At 43.0% G+C, this 23,221-nt stretch overlaps 1 protein-coding gene across 18 annotated transcripts in view; it reads right to left on the bottom strand.

Moving 5' to 3' along the window:
- The window catches only part of KIAA1217 (KIAA1217 ortholog), a 312,344-nt gene that overhangs the window by 14,888 nt on the left and 274,235 nt on the right, over positions 1–23,221 (bottom strand). For 17 of the 18 annotated variants that reach the window (XM_090266607.1, XM_090266611.1, XM_090266612.1 and 14 more), the window contains 5 exons: positions 14,659–14,834; positions 7,514–7,644; positions 6,812–6,959; positions 2,969–3,416; positions 310–493 (listed from right to left, as the gene is read on the bottom strand). In XM_090266607.1, coding sequence (XP_090122733.1) covers positions 310–493; positions 2,969–3,416; positions 6,812–6,959; positions 7,514–7,644; positions 14,659–14,834 — 1,087 coding nt within the window. The remainder of the gene's footprint in view (positions 1–309; positions 494–2,968; positions 3,417–6,811; positions 6,960–7,513; positions 7,645–14,658; positions 14,835–23,221) is intronic. The other variant, XM_090266604.1, reaches the window with a different exon arrangement.

The raw sequence follows: 23,221 nt of genomic DNA, 5'->3' as shown, positions 1-23,221 counted from the left end.
GCCTCGTATTTTCTCAGCTGGTGCTGTGAAGCATCCTCAATTCACAGGAAATGCAGAAGCTGGGAAATGTAAATTTTTCCGCATTGGGCATTGTTCTAGTATCGGAACAGAGACTCGTTTCCCTGCTATGGTTCCAGTTATGGTTTGAAAGTAGTAGTGAGGCTCTAAGGACACCTGAGGGATTTGCTCTCCCAGTTTTTCAATTTTATAAGATTCTTAAGAAGTGAGAGTTTGGCCAGCACGTGCCTAAGTGGGTGGCCCCACACAGATCTGAGGGCAGCCAGGTACACAACTCTGTCGGTGTCTTACCTGAAAGTTCCAGCCTGTCTACGGCAGCGTCGCCTTTGGGTAGGGGTCCGGAGGCTGGAGGCATCTCCAGGTTTGGAATTGACTTCATGATATTGGCCTGAGCTTCTTCTAGGAGCTTCTCAAACTCTTTCCCATTGTAGTGGTCCAGATTTTGCCTTTTCTCTTCCCATTTCCTCTCTGCTTTCTGAAGGAAAACAGCAGGTGAAGAAAAATTTAAAAACTAGAGTGAAAAGCTAATTAATTGTTCAGAGACTTCCTGCTGGGCGGGAGGAGGTGCACAGGTAAAGTGTAGGTAAAATAATGCTCTGGCTTCCGTGCCAATCGAGACTGTACCTCTGACAAAGCTGACCCCTGTGCTGTCTGCTACATCTTCTAGAGCTAAATGGGCTGCATTTAAGCGCAAGTGATACTCACAGAGAAGCAAGCTTGGAAACTCAAATTCACTCATTAAATGACGATAGAACACTCACTACATACTTCTACCAACAGTAAATAAAAAGACAAGTATCCATAACCAAGTTTTTGAGTTTTCATTGTAGAGACAGTCAAACCAACAGAAATAAACACCAAAACATTCACTAGGAGCAAAGAATCCTATGTCTTAGTTCCACCTGTATCAAAGACTCACTATGTGGCCATGGGCCACATTTCCTTATTCAGAAAGTGGGGAGGGGTACTTAGATGACCTGGAAGCTCCATCAAGTTCTACAACAGGGAATATATAAGATGTCTTTTAAAATATTTATACATTCTTTTGAGGGACATTGGACTATGATTCTGAGATGGCACATGGATCATTCTGGGAGGACAGAGTAGAAATTAGCAACAGGATTAATGGAACCCTGTAATGTTAAAATTATAAGTGTCCCAGGTGGTCACTAACTAAATCAACACAGGAGAACGGTGGGGTGCAGTGAGGCAAAGGATTTGCCCAAGATTCACTCTATATAAAAAACGGCCACCACCATCACCATCCTTTATGTTTTCCTTCCTAGCATTTATTACCACCTGGCATATCCTTGTTCTCTGTCTCTCCCTACAAGCAGGTAAGTTTCTGCAGTGCATGGACTTCATCTACTCTGCTCACTGCCTACCCCAGAGCCTACAAGGGCCTGCTGCATAGCAGTGCTCTGTGATGTTTGTTGAGTGAATGAGCTCACCCCTTTGTCAGTGGCAGAGCTGGCAGAAAGGCCCAGGCCTCCTTATGTGGGTTGGTCACTGTCAGAGACAACGCATAACTTAAAACACCCATAACTGCGAAAACTGTGCCTAGTGGGTTCCCAACAGATATATTTGTTCCATGACAGTTGTCCCACTGACATCCTTTAAACGCGGGCATGTTTGAAGTGGCAAATCCATTCACTCTAGGAGGAACTGTGTTTTCGGTTCTCTACCCTACCCAACAGGCACACCCTATGGATCATCATCAGCCAGTGCACTTTGTAGATGCTGACTGGGATCAGGGCACAGTCTCTGACTTTGGAGCAGAGAGCAGCTACCCAGTGTTCGGAGGTGCAGTCGCCACGACCATGGCCTTAGCGCTTATAAGAGGTCACCTCTTCAAACCCAGGTTATGCCCTGCTCACCTGCAGGAGAGGTGGGAGTAGTTAGGGCCAGGTTGCTGAGGATACAATCATGAATGGAGAAAACACATGTGGGTAAGAGGAAGGAAGGCGCTAGGGAAGCCAAATGCGTTAGTTGAGCACTGATGCCAGCTCTTGATAAAAAGAATATTTAAAAGCATAGCATGTTTCTTCTCTATAGTGTGTGACTTGAAGGCCTAGCTTTCTCTATGCATTTTGACGGCCTCCACCTTTTCTTCTGAGACTACTGTCATAACTTCCCATCCATCCCCGTGAATTCTAGACCCAGCACCTCAATCAGTTCTGTATATTGTGTCCAGATTCATTTTCTGAAGATACCATTTTTATCACTGGCTCAAGCGGCAGCATTCCTCTGCTGCCTACACAGTCCACTTTAGTCACCTTGGGCTGCTGTTCAAGCTCTCCCAAAGCAGGTTCCGGCCTGTTTTGCCAACCTTATCTGCTCTTTCTCGTTCAAGTTAAACAGGTTTGCTCTTGGTTCCAGCCTTTGCTCCAGCATTCCTCTATCCTAGAATGCCCTCACCAGCCTTCTCTGCTTACCCAAATTCTACTTATTTCTGAAGACCAGTGGCAAGCACTCCCCAGGCCTGCATCCACCATGGCATGCTTGAGCCTGCTCCCGGAGGCTCAGGAGAGCTGATGATTCCCATGTCTCCCCCCCACTGCATGTTCTCTGATGTCATGTTGTAACTCGAAATCAGCGATGGTAGGAGTCCTCACATCACAGAAACTAACAAATGCCACAATCAGGACTTTTCCCACCAGAGAGCTGGTTGTTAAACACTATCACATCACTGCCTCCCCCTCCTCCAGGTTAGATATCTTATGCTTCTCTGAAATCTGATGACCTTTCTCTTAACCTGGCCATGATGTTCTGGCCACTTACAGCTTTAAAAACCTATTTTTCATATATGTTACTATATACATGCCATTTTATAAAAATATAACTGATACATACATGCCTAATCTCTATAGCCAGACGGTAAATTCTTTCAGGGAAAGGACCGTGAGTTACCCTTCTTTATGGGGTTACAAAGATGGAAAAAAGACTCTACCTCAATGGACACTGCCCTGTTCTTGGCACTCACACTGTGGATTTCCTCAATGAACAAGCTCTGCATGGCAGAACCGTTCACAGGCGCCTGTGGGGGCTGAGCTGCCTGTGATGACTGCAGGGTGGACGTCACTTCTTGTGCAACAGCTGGAGGGCTGGTCGGTGGAGGACCAGCCCTTCCGGGCGAGTGCTGGGCAGGGGCCAGCAGAGCAGAGGAGAGCTGGGAGGGCTGGATGAGCACAGGAGAGCTCTGTGCATGGTGGATCATCAAGGGCACCACGTCCGCCTTCACATCTCGAGGCACTGCTGTGCCCTGCAGGGGCCGGCTTGAGGCCTGGGGCGCCTCCTCCTGGTGTTTCAGGACCTCTGCGGCAGTGGCCTTTTCCATAGCAACATACTGGGCGGCCTGGGCTGCATCTGTACCTTTCAAGAGCCCATCAGTGACATGTCTAGGAGAAAGCAAGCACAGCAGAATTAAATATTGAAATAGATAACTTTCATTTTCTTATTATGGTGTACTTAAATGCCGTGCCACCCCAAAGCCAGGCAAGATTTTGTTGCAAAATGACAACATTCTAAAACTCAGAGTAGCAGCTCAGGGCTGAGGGTTTCCATAGCAACTCTCCAATGCTGGTGAATTACCTCCTAGTTATCTCTAGCAGCTGTTTTTCAGGACTTTCCTCAGGTGGCCTGTGTTGCTCTTGTCCTCTGACACCGCTGTACCCTGACAAAATTCTGTCATTGTTTTTTGGGGGAGGTGGCAGCATAAAGTGATCACATGATTCTAGCATCTCCTCCACCTGATCTTGACCTGGAGGTACTCAGTTCTAACCCCCAAAGCTTCCTAACACCCCATACTCTGTTCCTTTCCCTGCCAAACATCCTGGGAGGGCAGTTTATCTTCTGATTCGATTCCTTCTGCTTGCTCTTCCTGTAGGTCAGCCTGGTGCAATACAGCTTCCTCACCTGGCCTTGGCCAAGTTTTCTGCAACGTCACCAGTGACACCAAATCCAACAGCTGGGTTAGTCCTCATTCTCCTTTGCTCTTTGGGGTCATGTAATGCTACTTGTTCACCTCCGCCCCTGGTGCAGTGAGAAAGACATGGCCTTTGGGGTCAGACTGACATGTATCTGAATATCACTTCTACCATGTTTGACTGATATGTCAGGAATGTTACCCTTTTGAATCTCAGGTACTTTTCTATTGATTGTGATAATGATGATGAGGACAGCAATGTTGATAATGTCTTCCTCAGGAGTGGCTGTTAGGATCAATGTAAAGTTAGACATGTAAGGCAATATGAGACATGGCACCTGACCTATGATTTTTAATTAGTTCTTCATTCCCCTCTTATTGAAATGCTCTCTTTTGGATTTGAAATAAGACACTGTAGCCTATGACTCTGTTATGCCACTCACTTCTCTGTTTCTTTTGCTGTGTCCTTTTCCTATTCTGTCCCTTCTGTCCCCAAGGATGTCCAAGGATCTGTTCCCTCCTCCCCCTCTCATTCTACCACAGCCATCTCTTCTATTCTTAATAATCATCTTCACGAAGGCAACTTGTGGTTCTAAATCTCTCCTTCCTGCCTGCCTCCATCCCTCCCTCCCTCCTTCCCCGTCAGGCAGGGGCATCCCTCTGTCTACATCTCCCGAACTTCAGTCCACATTTCTAAGTGCCTAGTGGGCAGCTATGTTTAGTTATCATTCCAGCACCTCAAATTCAACACATGTCAAAACATTTCAGCATCTTCCCAAGCTACTAAGTTGCTTTGAACTGTGACTGTTGCCTGTTTTATCTTCTCTGCATGTCCTTGGGGCTCTGTGTATAGTCCTATCCTCTTCATTGTGTCTCCACAGTGCTGAATACAGCACATGATACACAACAGATACCGATGTAAAATTAAAAGTATAAAGGTTTGTGGTGGGCAGACTAATGGCAGTTAAAATTTCTTTTATTTTTATTTTAAAAGTTACTTACCTGAGCTTGCCATTCTGACCACTGAGCATTTACGGGACAAAAAGTTCTATAACATTCAAAACACAAATCATATCTTTTTTTAGAACTTGCATTCCCTGGAGATAAGGCAAACACTGAGTTTTCATCACTGTGCTGGCTCTAAAATTTTCTTTTAATTGTTTTCCAGAGAAGAGAAGGGAGAATGGGGCAGTGTTATCTGTCGGCCTGCTATCTATTTCCACTTAACAAGGGTGGTTTGTTCTAGTCTTTGCGGATGGGTTACCACATTTAGGTAAGAGCTTAATGAAGAATTCTTTTCACAGATCTTTATCTTACTGGAAGAAAAGTTTCACTCTGGCAATTTAAAATGAGAGAACCTATGAGAAAATATACTTCAGGTACAATCTCTTCCTGTACTCAGTCAGATGTGGTCTCTGCAGAAGAGGGCCAGTGTTGTTTGAATTCAGAATCCCTTTGGCATCCTGAAACTCATGCAAGTGGTGATATGTTTTCATCTCAAAAGAGGCTCTTTCCTGAGGTCATTGTTACTAAAAAAGTCTCACTTATTCCTATGGTTAATAATTAATCTGAAAGTCAGCTGCACATTTAATATATTTTTCTTATAAATTTGATTAAATGATTGATTACAGTTAGTTATTAAAATTCTCCCATGAAGCTGACTTACATGTTACTTCTGCTTGTGACCTGCTCTCAAATCTGGTCTAAGATCTGAAGGGTAATGTCTTTGCAATTTCCTAGTTCTATTAAAACACTGAAAACTCAAGGACTGCCACTGTTAGAAAATGGTTTATTTTGGTAGTTGTGTCTATTTCCCATGTGAGTGAGGAAGCTTAACAAGGGCAGGGTTCTTATTTGTCTTTATTCTCATATCCTTAACACCCAATACCAGATCTGAAAGTCCAAATATTACTGACTTCCTGGCTGTGAGATCAGAATCAACTCTGATCTCTGGAGTTAAAACTATCAGTTCATATCCCAGCCCCACCTCTGACCTGAAGTGAACTTCCTCAAAGCTCAGATTCTACCTATATGATGGGAATAACAATGCCTGCCATGGAGGGTTTTACATTAAGACTGAGTGAAGTAATGCTTACAAAGGGCTCAGTTCAGTGCCTGATCCGTAGAAAGTGCTCTTAGATATAAACTGTTGTTATGATTGTGTTGAGAAGAAAGAGATCTATTTGTCACCCCAAGACACAGTAAATAATGGTACACGAGATGTCATTTATAAGGATGTTTCTGGCTGTACAAATCCTACTTGCATATATGTCAGCACTTTTTATGTGGGTATAGAGTGCAAGAGTTTTCTTTCCAGTGAAAGTCATGGGTGAGTCAGTGGTTTATTTTATTTCAGTCTGTCTTCCACTGTGACCCTGTTTTGTGGGCAGGTAAGGGTGACTGGAGGTTTGTTTCTTTTTTCTAGGTGGGACCAACAATCTCTCAGATACTCTTTCAGTAGGTAACTCAAGAAAGGCTCTATTTATTTTCACTCATTTTCTTTTAAATGAAGTCAAATAATGTATTTCGACCCATTCTTCAACTTCAAAATGTTATTGAAAGGAACAACCTTCAAATGATTTTTTAAAAATGTTTACTGTGTTTACTAGTAAATTTTAAGCCCTAGCATGTGCCAAATGGAGAGAGCCTATGCTGAAGAATCAGGACCTCAAGCCATGTTTACAACGGACATTCCAGGTGGGAAGGAGCTGTGGCTTCTCCCCAGGACAGATGTGATATGTCACAGCAAGGGAGACAGGTCCCAGGAGGATGGAGGAAGCCTGGGAGTCCAAAACATACACCCCGCACCTTCCCAGCACATCCCCCCACCGCCCCTGGCTCTGCACGCCCTGCAGGAAGCCCGGTCACCTCCGCAGCATGGTCAGGATGTCGGTCATGCTCCGCACTCTCTGCAGGAGACTGTCCAGCCGGTGCGGCTCCTCCTTCAGAAACCGCACGGCCTCCACCTCTATGCGCAGGATGGCTCGCATCTTGTTTTGTAAGGTAGGAAATTCTCCTGTGGCCAAGAGCAGGGGCTGAGTTGTAGGAGAAAAAGTCAGAGCAGCAGGCACCCGTCCCTCACCCGACACTGGATACGGTACAGCGTGTGGAGTTCACCAGCCACAACGCCCATCACACATCTGCAGGTGGCAGAAGCGTGTCAAACAGAGATGGGTTCAGAATGACCATAGGCAAGGACAGGGCTCCTCTGGGCCTCATTTCCTGTGTGCATAGCTGGGATAACGTCAACTGTCTCTGAGGGTTGTCTTTCATGAATTTGGCATAGGTGCCTGGTGCTCTGTAAGACCCCACTGAAGACCAACTGTTATTATCATTTAGTCCTAAATCTTACAGCACCCACCACCAGATCGGCTTTAGGAAGACAGGGACATTTGCCTGCATTGTTCAGTGGTGGATCCAAGTGCCCAGAGCAGTTCCTGATGCACTCAAGTGTTTGATAAAGACTTGTGTGCATGAGTAAATGAATGAATGAAGCCCTCACTGTTTGACAGATTTTTAATATCCCTGAGAAACACCCTTCAGACCTCTCCCTTCAAGGAGGAAACTCACCTTTCAGGGAAGCTACAGCTTCTCCCACTTGCCGCAGGAGGAAAGCCCCATCTTCCACATCTTTCAGAGTGACCACTCGGCTGGCTGAGGCAGAGTCCTTCTTCAAGTCTTCAACAAGGTCTTCCAGGTCACTGGGGAATTGAGCAGATCACAGATGGCCATGAACACCAAGGGTCTCCAAAAGGGCAGGTGCAGTAGCACAGGGCCCACCTGGGCCTCCCATTGTGCACTGTCACAGCCCACCTTGCCTACCACCTAGGTGGCGGGAACACATTTTAGAGGAGTAGCCTAGTTTGGCTTAAAATAATGCGCTGAGGTGTCAGGCAGATGCAAGCAAGCTTGCCCAGGGCCTTGACAAAGGACCCGCTCGTTGTTTTCAGTGGCATTGCTGCCAGCTGAGGGAGGGATGTGTACAATTTCTGACATGACAGAGAACAGAGAGACAGAGAGAAAGAGAGAGGAAGAGAGAGAGAGGAAGAGAGAGAGAGAATGCTGCTGTTGTAGAGCAAAATGAGGAGCTGCAGACCAGGCTTCTCAAACTTGGCATTTGATGTTTGGACCAGATAATTCTTTGTAGTAGGGGTCTGTCCTATGCACTGAAGATGTTTAGCAGCACCCCTGGTTTCCAAGTATTAAATGTCAGTAGCATTTTTACCACCTATTACAAATAAGAATGTCTCCAGGCATTATTAAATGTTCCTGGGAGGGGAGCAAACTTGCCCCTGATCCCACCTCTGATTTATACTGATTGCCCCACCAATAAGGATTGACTTTCCTTTCAAAGTTACAAAGAAATGATCACAGATCTGATTACACAATCACATACATGTATATACATGCATATACACGCATACACACACACTTCGCATGTGCACAGCTCCAGAAGAAATAAGGTCTTTCACTTAAACAAACATCCTGTCACTTGGGCACATTAATAACCTCACCCTAAACATCATTTCAGTTTGCCTGAAGCTCCAATGGGAAAATTCCTTCTAAAGAAATGGGAAGAGGATATCGGGTCAAGAAGTAGGCATAGGCCCACGTAGCTTGCCTCTTCGCACAACCACATCAAAATTACAACTAAAATATAGAACAACCAACACTCAGATACATCAGAAATCGATTTGAATGGAAGTCTGACAGCTATAGAATTAAAGAAACCACATCCATCTAGACAGGTAGGAGGGGCCCAAATGCAGAATGGGCTGGACTCTCACCCATGTGTGGTGGATAAAAATTCAGAAGGAGCAAGGAGTCCCAGTCCCGTAACAGACCCCCTATCCCAGGGTTCCAGTGCCAGGAAAATAAGTCCCCACAACTTCTGGCTGCAAAAACCAGTGGGGATTGAGTTGGTGGAAGAAATGGCTGAAGCCCCAAGCAGTTCCTCTTAAAGAACCCAACACCCAGACTCACCTACTCACTCACTCCCTGTGAGCTCGAGCACCGGGGTAGCAGCTTGAAAGGCACCAGTGGCACATAGGGAGAAACTGAAGTGTCTGGCATCAATGTGAGCAAAGGTCCTTGTTCCTTTTCTAAACCCTCCCCTCACAGCTGGCAAGCTGGTTTCATATCTGAGGCTCTATTGACCTGGCTAACACTGTTTGACCTGCCCTGGAGATCCCCAGAGACTCTGCCCCATCCAAGCTTCTTTTCCATATGAATGGCTGGTCTTGGCTCATGCCAAGTAACAGCTGGCCTAAGTGAGCTCCAGGCCCAGCACTCACAGCAGCCAGCTTAGATTTACAGCTTGGCTTCACCTGGGAATCTCCAAGCCCAGCACAAGTAGCAGCCATCTCAGATTGGTTTATACCTCATGCATGGTGGCCCCGGGCAAAACACAGGTGGGCGCTGAGCTTGGCCTGCACCATCTGGGAAACCCAGGGTCAGCGCACCCAGTGGACAGCTACAGACCACGTTGCAGCACCACCATCCTGCCCCTGCACAGCTGATTCTCCACGGAGGGCAGAGGTTGGTGGTCAGTGGTCACAGCTAGTCCTTGCAGCTGACTGGCCTGGGTAAATCCTTTCCATTGACCAGCTAACAGCAACCAAGACTTAACTACAAGAAGAAGGTGTACTCAGCCCACACAAAGGGTGTACCTCAAGTACCCAGCTTGGGTGATAGGGGAGGCTGTGCCACAGGACCCTACAGGACACCTACTACGTTAGGCCACACTACCAAAACACAGAGTCAAAGCAGCTCCACCCAATACACAGAAACAAACACAGGGAGGCTGCCAATTAAGGAGGCAAAGAAATATGGCTCAAATGAAAGAATAGGAAAAAAAAGAAAAAGAAAAAGAACTAAATGAAACAGAGATAGCCAACCTATCAGATGCAGAGTTCAAAACACTGGTGATCAGGATGCTCAGAGAAATTATTGAGTATGGCCACAAAATAAAGGGTGAAGTGAAGTTTATACAGAGTAAAGAAAATATACAGGGAATGAACAATGATGGGGAGGAAGCCAGGATTCAAATAAATGATTTGGAACAAAAGGAAGAAATAAACATTCACCTGGAACAGAAAGAAGAAACAAGAATTGAAAAAAACAAGGAGAGGCTTAGGAACCTCTGGGACAACTTTAAACATACCAATATCCAAATCATAGTGGTTCCAGAAGGAGAAGAGGAAGAGCAAGAAATTGAAAACTTATTTGAAAAAATAATGAAAAATATCTTCCCTAATTTGGTGAAGGAAAGACATACAAGTCCAGGAAGCACAGAGAGTCCCAAACAAGTTAGCCCCAGAGGAACACACCAAGACACATCCTAATTAAAATGACAAAGGTTAAAGATAAAGAGAGAATCTTAAAAGCAGCAAGAGAAAAGCAAGAGCCACCTACAAAGGGGTTCCTATAAGGCTTATCAGCTGATTTCTCAAAAGAAACTTTGTAGGCAAAAAGGGGCTGGCAAGAATTATTCAAGGTGATGAAAAGCAAGGACTTACAACCAAGATTACTCTATCCAGCAAAGCTATCATTTAGAATGGAAGAGCAGATAAAGTCCTTTCCAGACAAGGTAAAGCTAAAGGAGTTTATCATCACCAAGCCATTACTATATGAAATGTTAAAGGGACTAATTTAAGAAAAAGAAGAATATCAAAATTCACAACTATCAATAATTTAATCTAAAAAAAGAAAAACAGAACAAACTAAGCAAACCACCAGCACAGGAACAGATTCATGGGTATGGGGATCATTTGGAGGGTTATCAGCTGGGAAGGGGAAGGGGAAGAAATGGGGAAATGGTGCAGGGATCAAGAAACATAACTGGTAGGAACAAAATAGACAGGGGGACATTAAGAATAGTGTAGGAAAGGATAAAGCCAAAGAACTTACATGCACGACCCATGGATATGAACTAAAAAGGGGGATTGCTGGAGGCAAGGGGAGTACTGGATGGAGGGCAGCAAAGGAAAAAGTATTGGGACAACTGTAACAACATAATCAATAAAATATACTTAAAAAATAAAGATGTAAAATGGTAACTATGAAAAAAAGAAATGGGAAGAGAACTTTGAGAGATGAAGAGCCACTAGGTGGCAGTAAGTGACCAGTGATTTCAATGCCTTGAGTCTGGAGTGGGCAGCAGCAGGAGGAGGAAAAGAAGGCAGTATCTGCAAAATGATGGCGTGCCAAGAGCCTTCCCACCAGGCAGGCAAGTGAAGTTATGGATGGCATGATAGCTGCAAGAGGGATTCAGGCAGATGTCTCATGTGTTCAACAAGGACCACAGGGCAAACAACAAATTCAATTCATCTACCTCCAACAAGTGGGGTGAAGTTTTTGCTGATGTCTTTCATTCTGTTATGAGAAATGGACTAAAATTGCCTATGATCACTTCAGATGAGATGAAGCAACTTCAGGACCAAAATGGAAAGCTGTCTTCTCACTGTCTACATTTACAAATGATGGGAAGGCACCCAGTGTTATGTGAACCCAGTGGAATGTTCCTACAGCTCCTGAATCCCCGAGGCAGAGAGAATGTGTGCCTGCTCTCAAAAGAGTTCTAAATGTGTGTGGAAAAGCTTCTTCTATTATAACCAAACAGATTATTTTAATGTGTAGACTGGATACACTGTCCAATCCTTCTAAACTTTGATGGAAGAGCTAAGACCCAAATGTTATCATGGTTCCATTAAAAATCCTCCTGTCGGCCAGGTTGCAATTAATACTCAAAGAAGCTGTCATCTGACCCGAAGTCAGCCAGCCTAAAATTCTATTTTAATCTCTTCTACACAACATGACTCTTGGATTTCATAACCTTGTGCACAGTAGACCCTTAAATGTCACAGTTTTCTCTTTATGGATCATGGAACGTACACAGATGTGTACTGATATATCATACACAACAATGAAACTTCTCTTCATATACTTCTATGATAGATAAAGCACTCAGATAAAATTTGTTCATCCAAAATATAAAAACAGGCCATGGAGTTAAAATGAATGCTGAAAATAATTTTTTGAATATTAATCAATATGATTTTTGAGATGTAAATTCTGCTCAAAAGACTCAGATGTTCACATATGCTGTGGTTTATAGGTAAATCCATTCTATTTGTTGAACTTGCCTTTCCTTCTACCTTGGGTAAGAAGAAGCATTAACTTGTTGAAATATATTTCATTTGACTATTAGAAGCCCAATTATTATGTCCATGTAGAAACCCATCAAAGAGAAGTTATCTTGATCCAATTTCTCTCTATAGTTCTAGACCCAAATTTCATTTTTCTGCCGTCTAAATGGCTCTCCAGCAACTTACCATAACATGATCCCCAAGGGAACTTATTTTCCTTGGAGTGTGTGTGCACGTGCGTGTGTGTATAAGGAGAGAGGCATGTGTAAGGCATGTGTAAGGGGAGGAAGGGGGGCAGGGGCAAGAAGAGAAAGGGGATAGGGGAGATATAATTTTTTTCCTAATGGTTCAGAGTTGAAATTTCCAGCTGTCCTTTGTAAGCTGTTCTTTCTCACCACTCTGCTCCATCCAATCATTTCCTTTGCATTTGATTTATTTTCTCATTCCTTTTTCTACTGCTTGATTCAGGTCTTAGTGGCTTTTGTTTGGGCTGTTAAAGTCGGTCCCAATATGATTTCTTAGAAGTGCATTTTTTCTCCCTCAATCAGTCCTGCACATGATGGTCAGAGGGCTTCTAATATCTGAAATACAGCTCTGAATCTGTTACTTCCTTAATGAAAAAGCTTCAGTGACCTCCTCATCAGGCCAGGCAGGAACTCTCAAATATGAAGATGCTTCAAAATCCTCCCTGTATCTTTGTAAAATGCATATTCCTAGGCTCCATCCAGAGAAATTCTGAACCTTGGGTTGGACCCAGAGACAGACATCAAGCAGTCATGCCGGACATGCATATGGTCTAAGGTGGGGTCAGTACCATGCAAACAGAAACAGCACAACCCAAATACAAGACGTGATTAGTATCTTGCACCCGCTCTCTCCCAAACTGGACTACTCCAATTTTCCAAGGATGTCCTGTGCCTTCCTGGTCCCAAGACTGGTTGGTTCACAGGGATCCTCTACCTGGGAGGGGCCCCCGTCTAGCCTCCACTAATGAAATCCCACCTGTTTTCAAGACCGTTTTCAGTTTAACAAACCTTTGTGAGCCCCTGTTATGCACATGGTACTGTGCTTGGCCTGGAGGCGTATGAAGAACTTATTTCAGGTTAAGTCTCCCTGGTTCCTGGGACTTGAAGCAATCTTTCCTTTGTAGAGGTTAACCTGTAAATCACCTATTTTGTGCTATATGCATTCTCCTATGTTCTGCTTTGCCAGATGGAAGTTTCTCAAGTGCCCCATGCACAACTTATTCTCGTATGGCCGTCCCACAAAGCCGCAGGCACAGTCCTCTCATGATAATGTGTGCCCCTTCTCCTCATGTCTCATTCCTAAGCTGGCCTACTAGTCTCAGGATAATACTGAGATTAAAGATGCCTTTTTTAATCAAGAAGCAAGAGTTATCTCAGTAACTAATAAATATAATTTTTAAAATGAGGAAATTTACTTCTATAATTTAGTTGGAAAATGTATAAAATATTATTAAAAGGCTATACATTTTAAAAGAAGTTTTCAAAAGAATCCTGAGACCTACTTTTTAAGTAATCGAGCTTTCACAAAAATATTTTAGACAAATAAACACCTTATTGCCTCATGGTGAATGATTAACTAAATGTGTGAACTAAATAAAATATTTGGAGATGTCAATGAACAGGGGTCAAATTTAAATTTCTGTAAAATAATAACTGAAACTGATTTTTCTCTAGGCCGCTACTGGGAGGGACATTCTAACTTTCATCAGCCCCACTGGGTTGGCACCTGAGGTGAGATGAGCTGTGGCTCAGACATCAGACAGGAGAGAGAGCACAGTGCTTCCCACCACTGAGGCCTCCGGTGATTCTGGGCGTGAGGAGAATTTAGAAGTTGCTCCCTTCCATCCCAATTTGGAAGGTTTAAGCTTTCCAAGAAATAAGATAATTACCAACACATGGAGAAACTGCAGAAGTTACTATTCATTATACTAAAAGGCGAAATAGTCCTATGATAAATCTCTGTTGCATAACAAAACATACATTAACATAAAAGATGTGCTTGCCCTCGTGACTGGGAAGTCATAAAACTGCTCATTTCAACCGAGGGACTTGATAGATGCTTTCAATAAGAACCTCACAGAAGAATGGGAACATTCAAGGAAGCATCTCTCATTCTGGATCAGACATACTTTACATTTAAATTCGTCTTTTGTGATTTTAGGAAGATAATTTTAGCTCTGGGTTATTTTGACTATTAGTTTTAATTTATTGAGATTAAATGCAGACTTCCCATTTGTCACTGGGTTTTGCTATTTGCTCCTTTTAAGTCAGTGTTTCCGAGCCCTGCAAAAGAGTGTGATGCTCCAACTTTTAAAGAGACCGACTCAGTTACCTGAGTATTGTTGAATTTCTTGGGCCTGGGCAGAGGGACGCTAAGTGTCTACAGACACCCAGACCCGGTAGAACTCTAATTTGTATATAGTAGGTGCTCAATGAAAGAAGAAGGAGCGAACACCATTTAGGAAGGACATCTTCCTTGGCAAAGAAAGGTTTTCTTTTTCTGGTTAAACAGCTAGACATGCGACAAGTGACTGGCACTCACCATAACTTCTTGACGATCTTCTCCTCTTCGTGCAGGTATTTCTGCCTTTCTTGCTCGACCAGGACACGCTGTCGTTGCACAGGATCCTCCAGTCTCTTCATCGTTTCAATCACTTTGCCACTGATTTCCAGCTCAGCCTTCTTGATCATTGCCCTCAGCAGCTCCTGGTTCTGCAGCTGTTGAACAAAAGAAATCAACCTCAATTGGTTCTGCCTTACTGACAGTGGGGTGAGTGTCTGGCAGTCTTCAGAGGCAGGTTAAAATAAACAGCCCGCAGCTGATTCTTTCTTTCTTTCTTTCAATGAAAAAGGGAAGGACCAAAGGCTGTATATGATGTTGCTTCTTTAGCCAACATCTGAATTTTAGCAGCCAACTGACAATCAGACTTTCATGTTTGAACCTGCAAAAAACAGGTTCCCTTCTTTACTATGGTCAATGCATCATGGACAATGGGCATCAACTCTCACTGACATGTTTTTATAGGGACTAGCCAAGAGCACCAGGTTTGGATCCAAGCTGAGTTTGGATCAAACCCTAAGCCCTTTCCCTCACTCCTGTGAGATTCTGGGCCTGTTACTCAGATAATTTTGGTCTCTGTTTTCTCATCTCTAAGGATGGGGATTCCTTCCCTTGGCAGGACTATTCTGAGGATTAAATGAGATACTGCTTAGTATAGAACAGGTACTCAAAAAAATGTTGATTTGGCTATAGATTATTTCAGAAAATCTGTTAAAAGAGAATTGTGTGCCTCTTGTTTACATGGGTCCATGTACCAAAGATAATGATCCCAGATGAACCCAAGGCTCTTGGCAATTTACTTATTTTCCTAGATTATAAGCAGGCTGCTTGCATGCATAAGATCACAATTTCCACATAACCTTCCATATACTTTCTAGAGCATTCTTGTTTCTCACCCCGGCAAGTATAGGATGTGCGAGTTTCCAACCAGGCTTCACAAAAATCTAGTTAAACACTTGAGTCCCATTTCCAAGATGTTGTTAAGTGTTTCTCTGGGGCAAGACAATTTCCTGACAGCACATAATGTCAAGTGAATTCACTTAATCAGCCTCAAAAATAGTAATTATATTACACCTAAATTTCCCCTGAAATTTCAATTAGCTGTTATTATTGCTTCTGTTTTCCGGTCCTGTGGACTGTTCCATGACTCCTGTGTATCACCTCTTCAGAGTGACAATGTCTTTGTCAACCATCCATTACCTGCAAATCGAGGGAAATGCCATCTGACTATGCTACAACTTGCTGGAAACCTCATCCTGCTTCCACTGTCTCTGAGTAAAGAGAAAGCATTTTAGCCGGAGCCATGAGCAGAGGCCCCATCATACCTCATCATCAGCACAGCACCCCACCCAACTGGCCATCCAAAGAAAAGCTGCTTGGGCTCAACTGCTAGTTTTACCACCTAGTAGCAGTGTGACTGTGGCCAAGTTATCGATCTCTCTGTGTCCATTTATTTAAAAAAGTAGTAATAGTTCATATTTCATAGGCTGGTAATGTAGAGTCATTGAGGCAATACAGTGCTTAGAATAGTGCCTGGCACAAACCTAGCTCTCAGTACATACCAGCTACTGTTATCAGGGAGCATAACTCTGGGGCAGGGCTGGCGGTTTTGTCTGTGACGGAACCAGATAACAATGTGCCACTCAGGTTACCTCCTCTATATATGACTCATGATCATGCTGTCATACTGCTTTGGCTAATAATGTCTTTTTATTGTGGTCTTAAAAACAGTCAGTATATTGCTGAAAGTTACCACATTTGGAGACAATGCACAGAGGGTGACTTCCTCCCAGGCTCTCCGCAGCTCCACCTATAAGGCGCAGGGCAGGATGGCCATTTCCAACATGCCAGCATCCTCACACTGCATGCGGGGTACGGTCTATGCTCCAGCCACATAAACATTCTTTCAGTTCTGATTGGCCAAACTCCTTTCTGCCACAGGGATTTTGCACATGCTATTCTCTCCACCTGGTTAATTTCTCCTCTCCACAGAGTCTCCAGGACACAGTGTCTGGCACATACCAGGCATTCAATAAATATTAATTGAATGCATGAATTGAGTTAAGCAGCAATGATGGTAATAACAGGTAACAGAGATTGAAAAGCTCTTTCCTAGATGATAGAAATATAGGGTGACCATGGGCTCAGCTCTAATGCCCTGCCCGCCTCGTTCTGACTGCAGTGGTTAAACACACACAGCAATACTCGTCGGCAGCCGTCCGTCTCGAGAGACGATGGTGTAGCTTCTTAAGAGTCTATCTGCACCGCCGAGAATGGCTGTGCAGTCCGACTCGGGAGTGACATGGTATCTGTCTCCTCCCGTGTTGAATCGACATCTTGTGATGACGCTGAAGCTACAGAGCCTGGGCAGGGTAATATGGAGGGTCTGCTGTTGCCCATGCAGCAGACCCCCCCTCTCTTCGCAGCTGAGGGGTCCAAGGGAAAGACGGAGTCGATACAGCTTGGGTTCAGGTGCGCCGCAGGAGTTGCCGGTGTTGACTACAACGTCAAACCGCCTTAGGGACTCCGGCTCCGGATTTTCTGTCGGGGTTTACTCCCTTAGCCTTTCCCCTGAAGAGGTATGCCGCAAGGCAGCGGAGGTTTTTTGGAGTCAGAGTTTTCCTTCTCTGATGTACCCTGACTGGAAGATCGAACCAGCGACACTTAGCTCGCGGCCGACGCTCAATCCACTGAGCTAAACCAGCCAGGGCATACACAGCAATACTACCTACTATCAAATGGTATACTTAAATTCAGTGCCATGTGTCAAATCCCACAGAGCCATTTCCTTTGGGTCTGGGGAGTAAGTGGTAATGGGTATGTAAGGGACAAGTAAGTAGATGATTATTTGTGTCTAAAAGTGGCTGATGCCTAAGTCCACCCCCAAGGGAGTCTGACTTAATTGGTCTGAAGTGCAGCCTAGGCAATAAGAATTTTTAAAACTCCTCAGGTGATTCTAATGTGCCACCAAGGGTCAGCAAAGTGGTCCAAGAAAAGGGCCCTTGAATACATAGATGATGTCACTGTGCCATGGGCTATGTGGCGCAGTCCTCTGCATCTCTTGCCTATATCTCACAAATAAGCTCCAATAAAGTTCTAGTCCAGTTAGCAGTGGGTAGATGGCAACAGTGGCTATCAAGCTGGAAATTACTGAAAGCCTATTTAAAATTCTTAAAGCTGAAATTTGAAAGATGGAAAAAATAAAGCTCTGAGAGGTAAAATGACTTATTCAGAGTCACTTAGGCAACTGCAGGGCAGAATCGGGATGAGAACTGGGTCTTTTGAATTTACCCCAGTAATCTTTCGACCACCATCTGCTAGGTAGAGAGTACCAGGTAGCATGGCAGGGAGCATGTCTGTTTTATTCCAAGGCACAAGAACAAACACAGTTTCTGGCACACAGTAGGTACCCAACACATAATTGCTATATGAATGACTCAAAATAATGTTTCTGAGAAGCCTGAAGACATATCAGAATACAAATGCATGTAATATTTAAATTATTCAACTGATAATGAGACAGAATAGTAAGAAGCTATTCCCTGGAAAGTGGAATCGGGAAACTGAGGCAGATAGCTGAACACAAAGGCCAGGCAACTTACAGCCAGGTGCAGAAGGTCACCAGGGAGGAAGGTCCCTAGTGCCTAGCAGTGGGGCAAACCTGGGAAAACAAGGACCTCACCTCCAGGGTAACCTTTCCACCCCTGGCCTTTCCTCCCTGGAGATAATATCTAGGCCTCAGTTGTGTTTCAAGTCCAGGCCCAGAAAAGCAGCAAACCCAGGTGGGCGATGCCAGAACGAACTACAAAGACTAACCTACCCCTGCCGTGGCACTGACCAATCAGAAGAGACCACGACCCTGAAAGGGCACACCTGGAGATCCAATGAATATTCTACTGAAACCCTCCCCCTGAAACCTCCCCTAAAATTCCCACTTGCAAGAAAGAGATAAAAGCCTTAAGACAAAGGACTTAGCGCTCTGGGGAGTAGCCTGTTTCATTTCCTCTCCTTCATCCCCCTCTTCTTTCTTCACAGATACGTGTCTCCTAAAGACTAAGGCAACGAGCAGCTGGCAGCTCATCCCAGGCCAATCCCCTAAACCTGTCCCCAATGTCCCCTTTTCTCTGACTTCCCAGTGAGCTAAGACAGCCCAGTGTAGGCTCCCCCATTGCTTCTATGCTAAGTCCTTCCTTGTTTCGCTGTCCCCAGCTTTACTAAACAGATCCTCATAGTCACCTGGGCTTGCGTTGTGAAATCTTTCCTACATGAAGTCAAGAACCCAATTACTACTGGCTGGCCCTGGGCAGACCCGTTCAGGGCCAGGACCCTGTCCGGTAATGGTAACGTCGTCAGATCATATTCAAATTATTCCACTCAAAGAGGAGAGGATAGAGAGATTCGACTGGGGTTTCAGGCTGCTCGACCATCCTTCCTAGAAAAGGGAGCTTATGGAGTTTTCTGTACACACTGGCTGGCACAAGGTCAACACTGAGTTAATCGTGAAGGAACAAATGTGCACAGGTTCTCTTTCCACTCTCCTCCAGTCCTGTCCCACCCAACCCCGCCTGGCCTGTTGTTCTTGCCATTGATCCCACAGTGTGTGAAAAGGTGCCGAAGGCAGCATGTAGATCAACATGTCTCTAAATGCTTCAAATAAATTAGTCATCAGCACGTCAAGTCATTATGTTTATTTTGGCTTAGCAGTGATATGATATTTCAATTAGCTCAGGTAAGATGTAGTTTACCAACAATGAAATACAGATGCTCATATGGACATGGACAACAGGGTGGGAAATGACTGTGGTGGGGGCAGGGTGGGCTGGGTGGGGGAGGGTACAGGGGGGAAAATCGCAACAACTGTAACAGAATAACAATAAAATATTTAATAAAAAAATACAGAGGCTCCTCAACTTACCAATGGGTTAGGTCCCCATAAGTTGGAATTAACATAAGTTGAAAATATATTTAATACACCTAGCCCACTGAACATCATAGTGAAGCCTAGCCTACTTACAGGGCCTTAGAACACTTAAACTAGCTACAGTTGGGCAAAATCATGTAACACAATGATAATGCTGCAGAGTATCGATTTACCCTCATGATCATGTGGCTAACTGGAAGCTGCCCAGCATTGCGAGAGGATCAGACAACATATTGCTAGCCCAGAAAAGATAAAAATTCAAAATTTGAAGTACAGTTTCTACTGAATGTGTATCGCTTGCATACCATTCTAAGTTGAACCATTCTAGGTGGGGGACCCTCTGTATAGCCATTTGAAGTACACAAGTCAACGAGATTTGACAAATGTATATACTAAAGTAACCATCATTAAAAAGAAAGGCAATATTTATCACCCTAAAAAGTCCTTCATGACTTTGCAATCAATCGCCCACCCCCCTGCCCAAGGAAACCACCAATCTGCTTTCTGCCCCTGTGGATTTAGTTCTTCCTGTTCTAGAATGTTGTAGAAATGGAATTATGCAATATGTAATCATTTGTGTCTGGCTTCTTTCCAAAAGTATATTGTTTTTGAAATCCAGCCACCGTGTTGCTTTAGTAGTTAATTCTTTTTAATGCAGAGTGGTATTTCATAGCAGGCATAAATTCATTGTATGTATTTGTACACTGTATGTACTAAAATTTTTATATTTTTGCTTATTGACTTGTTTCTGGTGATTTTACTAAAATTTACTTATTTTTGGTAGCACTTAAAAAAGATTCTATTTGATTTTATACCATCGGGTCATTTCTGAGTAAAACCAATTACACCTTTTACTTTCCTATCCATAAGCCCTTTCTTTCTTTTCCTTGCCTTATTGTGTATGCTCGGGTCTTTAGTAGTTTTCAATAGAAGTGACAGCAGCCTTCCTGGGCCTTTTTCTCAATTTTATGGGGAATGTGCTTAGCGTTTTACCATTAACTATAGGTTCTATAGTTTCTTTCCTTCTCCTTGAGTGCTGGGTGTTTTTATCATAGGTATTGAATTTTGCATTTTTTTGGTACACTTATTGAAATATTATTTTTCTCCTTTATTCTGTTAATAAGGTCAGATATATCAATTCCTTTTTATTTTCATATTAAAACAATCCTGCATTCTTGGGATAAAACAAAGGACATTATATTATCTTTTTAATTGCTAAAAATATTTTCTTGAGAGATATTGGTCTGTGGGTGGTTTTTCATATAATATAATTGATTGGATTTGCTCTAAGGATAATGCTAGCTTCATAAAATGAGCTGGGAAGTGTCTTTTATTTTTTGAGTTTTTGTTTTTCAATTCTTTAAATATGTCATTCCATTGTCTTCTGACTTAACTTTTGTCTTTGATGAGAAGTCAGTGTAAATTCTCATTTATGTGTCCTTTTTTCACCCTGGCTGCTTTTAAGATATTTCTATTTATTCCTGTTTTTTAGCAATTTTATTCCAATGTGCTTTAGTGTGGTTGCATTTGTGCTTGTCATTCGAGGGTTTATTAAGCTTTTTTGGTCTGTGGATTTACAGTATTCATCAGATTTGGAGAAATTTCAATCATTGTTTCTTCTAATGTTTTTCTCTTTCCCCTTGTCCACTTAACATTTTCCCACAAATAACCAAATTTTGGTTCATTTTCTTCAGTCTTTTTTTCTTTATACTTTAGTTTGGACAGTTTCTATTGTGTTGTCATGTTCATTGATATTTTGTTTCAGCAGTGATTAGTCTTCTCTGAATTCTATACAGATATTGAGTTTTTCATTTCTTTAAAGCCCCACTTAGGTATTTTTTTATATCAACCATTTCTTTTCTCATTGTGTCCATGTTTTCCTTTACATCTTTAGAATAATTATAATAGCAATTTCAAAGCCCTTGTTGCTGATCTCATTATTCCTGTCATTTCTGGTAGATATCCACTGATGGATTTTTCTTAAAGTTATGGGTCACATGCCTCAGAATCATCACATGTCTAGTAATATTTTGATTGGATGCTGGGTATTCAGTTCTGGATTTTGTTGTTTTCCATTACAGAGAGCTTTCTCTGGCTGCTGTTTCTTTGACATGTGAATCATTTTTGTTCTTTATAAGCTTGTTTTTCATCTTTCTTAGGGGAAATCTGGGGTACTTTTTAATCTGGGGCTAGTTTAATCCTAAAACTGAAGCATGGCTCTTCTCTGATCCTACTGAATATCCCAAGTGACCAATGGGCTCTTTACTCTTGCTTGTCAAATCATGAACATCTCCCAGGCTTCTGTAAGCTCTGGGAATTTTAAAATCCTACAGCCTGCCATTTTGTTTTTGCCTGGCTTACCGGTTTTTCACGCTGCACACACTTGGCTTATCATTCAATAGCAGACCCAGAGATTTACACCATTCTTTCTCCGCAGAGCTCCCTCTTGTTTTATATTCCACAACTTCTAGCTGCTTCAGCTCTCTGAATTTTGATAGTATCTCCTCAATTAAGAGTGTCAGTGTCATGCTTAGGTTACCCTTTTCTGCATTATAATCTGAAAAGTGCCCTTGGGCAGAAACCTGAGTCAATTGTAGGTACAGATCCTTTGTTTCCCTTCTCTTAAGGATCACAACCCTGTGTTGCTTGTTGTCCAATATTTAAAAAATAGTTGTTGCATACATTTATTTATTTTTGTTTTCTAGCTGTCAACTGTAGGAACGCAAGTATAGTTGTAGTACCCCCTCACTGCTGGAAACATACATTTATTGTAAATGCCATGCCTAGACATTTTTATTAAAATACTTCAACAGAAATAATGTACTTGGTCATTAAAAATTTAATTGGGCCTAATAAGCTATCCATATCAACTAAATCAAGAAAGTAAGAAATTGCTTAAACCTAATTGCACCCACCTCAAAATAGACATATACCTCATATATTCAATCTTGATTTCTTAGGTAAAATTTAAGACTATTGGTCTTGCCAACCATGTAGTTAAACTGAATAATAGTAGAGTTGAACTAATTTTGCTGCCTAACAGTGACACTGAACAAATCAGGAAGTTTCATGATGATAGCCAGGCCCCAGAATGAGTCCTGACCACTTGGGAAAGTTACCTCGCCTGTCGGGACAAGGTAAAGGAATACCTGGTCACAACTACATATTAACTGGGCCCATCTTAGCTGGCCTCTGTTTGAATATTTGACTAGGGCTTAGCACAAAGTACGACAGCCTAACTCTCAAATCCCATACTAGTTCCATTTATTAGGTCTTCTCAGCATGGGTCAACCTCTAGTGTGCTCTTCTCAGGGATACACATTTCTATGATCATTATTTTGGATGTCAGAAGGTAAATGATACTCCTGCACATTTCTGTGAGGCACTCTTATAAAAAGATACCTTAAGCTCTGAGTGGTGAGGCTCAGTTGGTTGGATGTCATCCTGCAACAATGGTTTGATTTCTGGTCAAGGCACATGTCTGGGTTGTGAACCCATGTGTGAGAGGCAACCAATTAAAGATGTTTCTCTTACTCATCAATGTTTCTCACCCTCTCTTTCCCCCTCCTTCCTCTCTCTCTAGGAGTAAATAAATAAAATCTTTAAAAAAAAAAATAAAAAGAC

This window comes from Furipterus horrens, unplaced genomic scaffold (assembly GCF_987537825.1).
Source record: "Furipterus horrens unplaced genomic scaffold, mFurHor1.1.pri manual_scaffold_2, whole genome shotgun sequence".
NCBI lineage: Eukaryota > Metazoa > Chordata > Mammalia > Chiroptera > Furipteridae > Furipterus > Furipterus horrens.
Note: the sequence above shows the minus strand (reverse complement) of the source record. Positions and strands in the feature narration are given on the sequence as shown.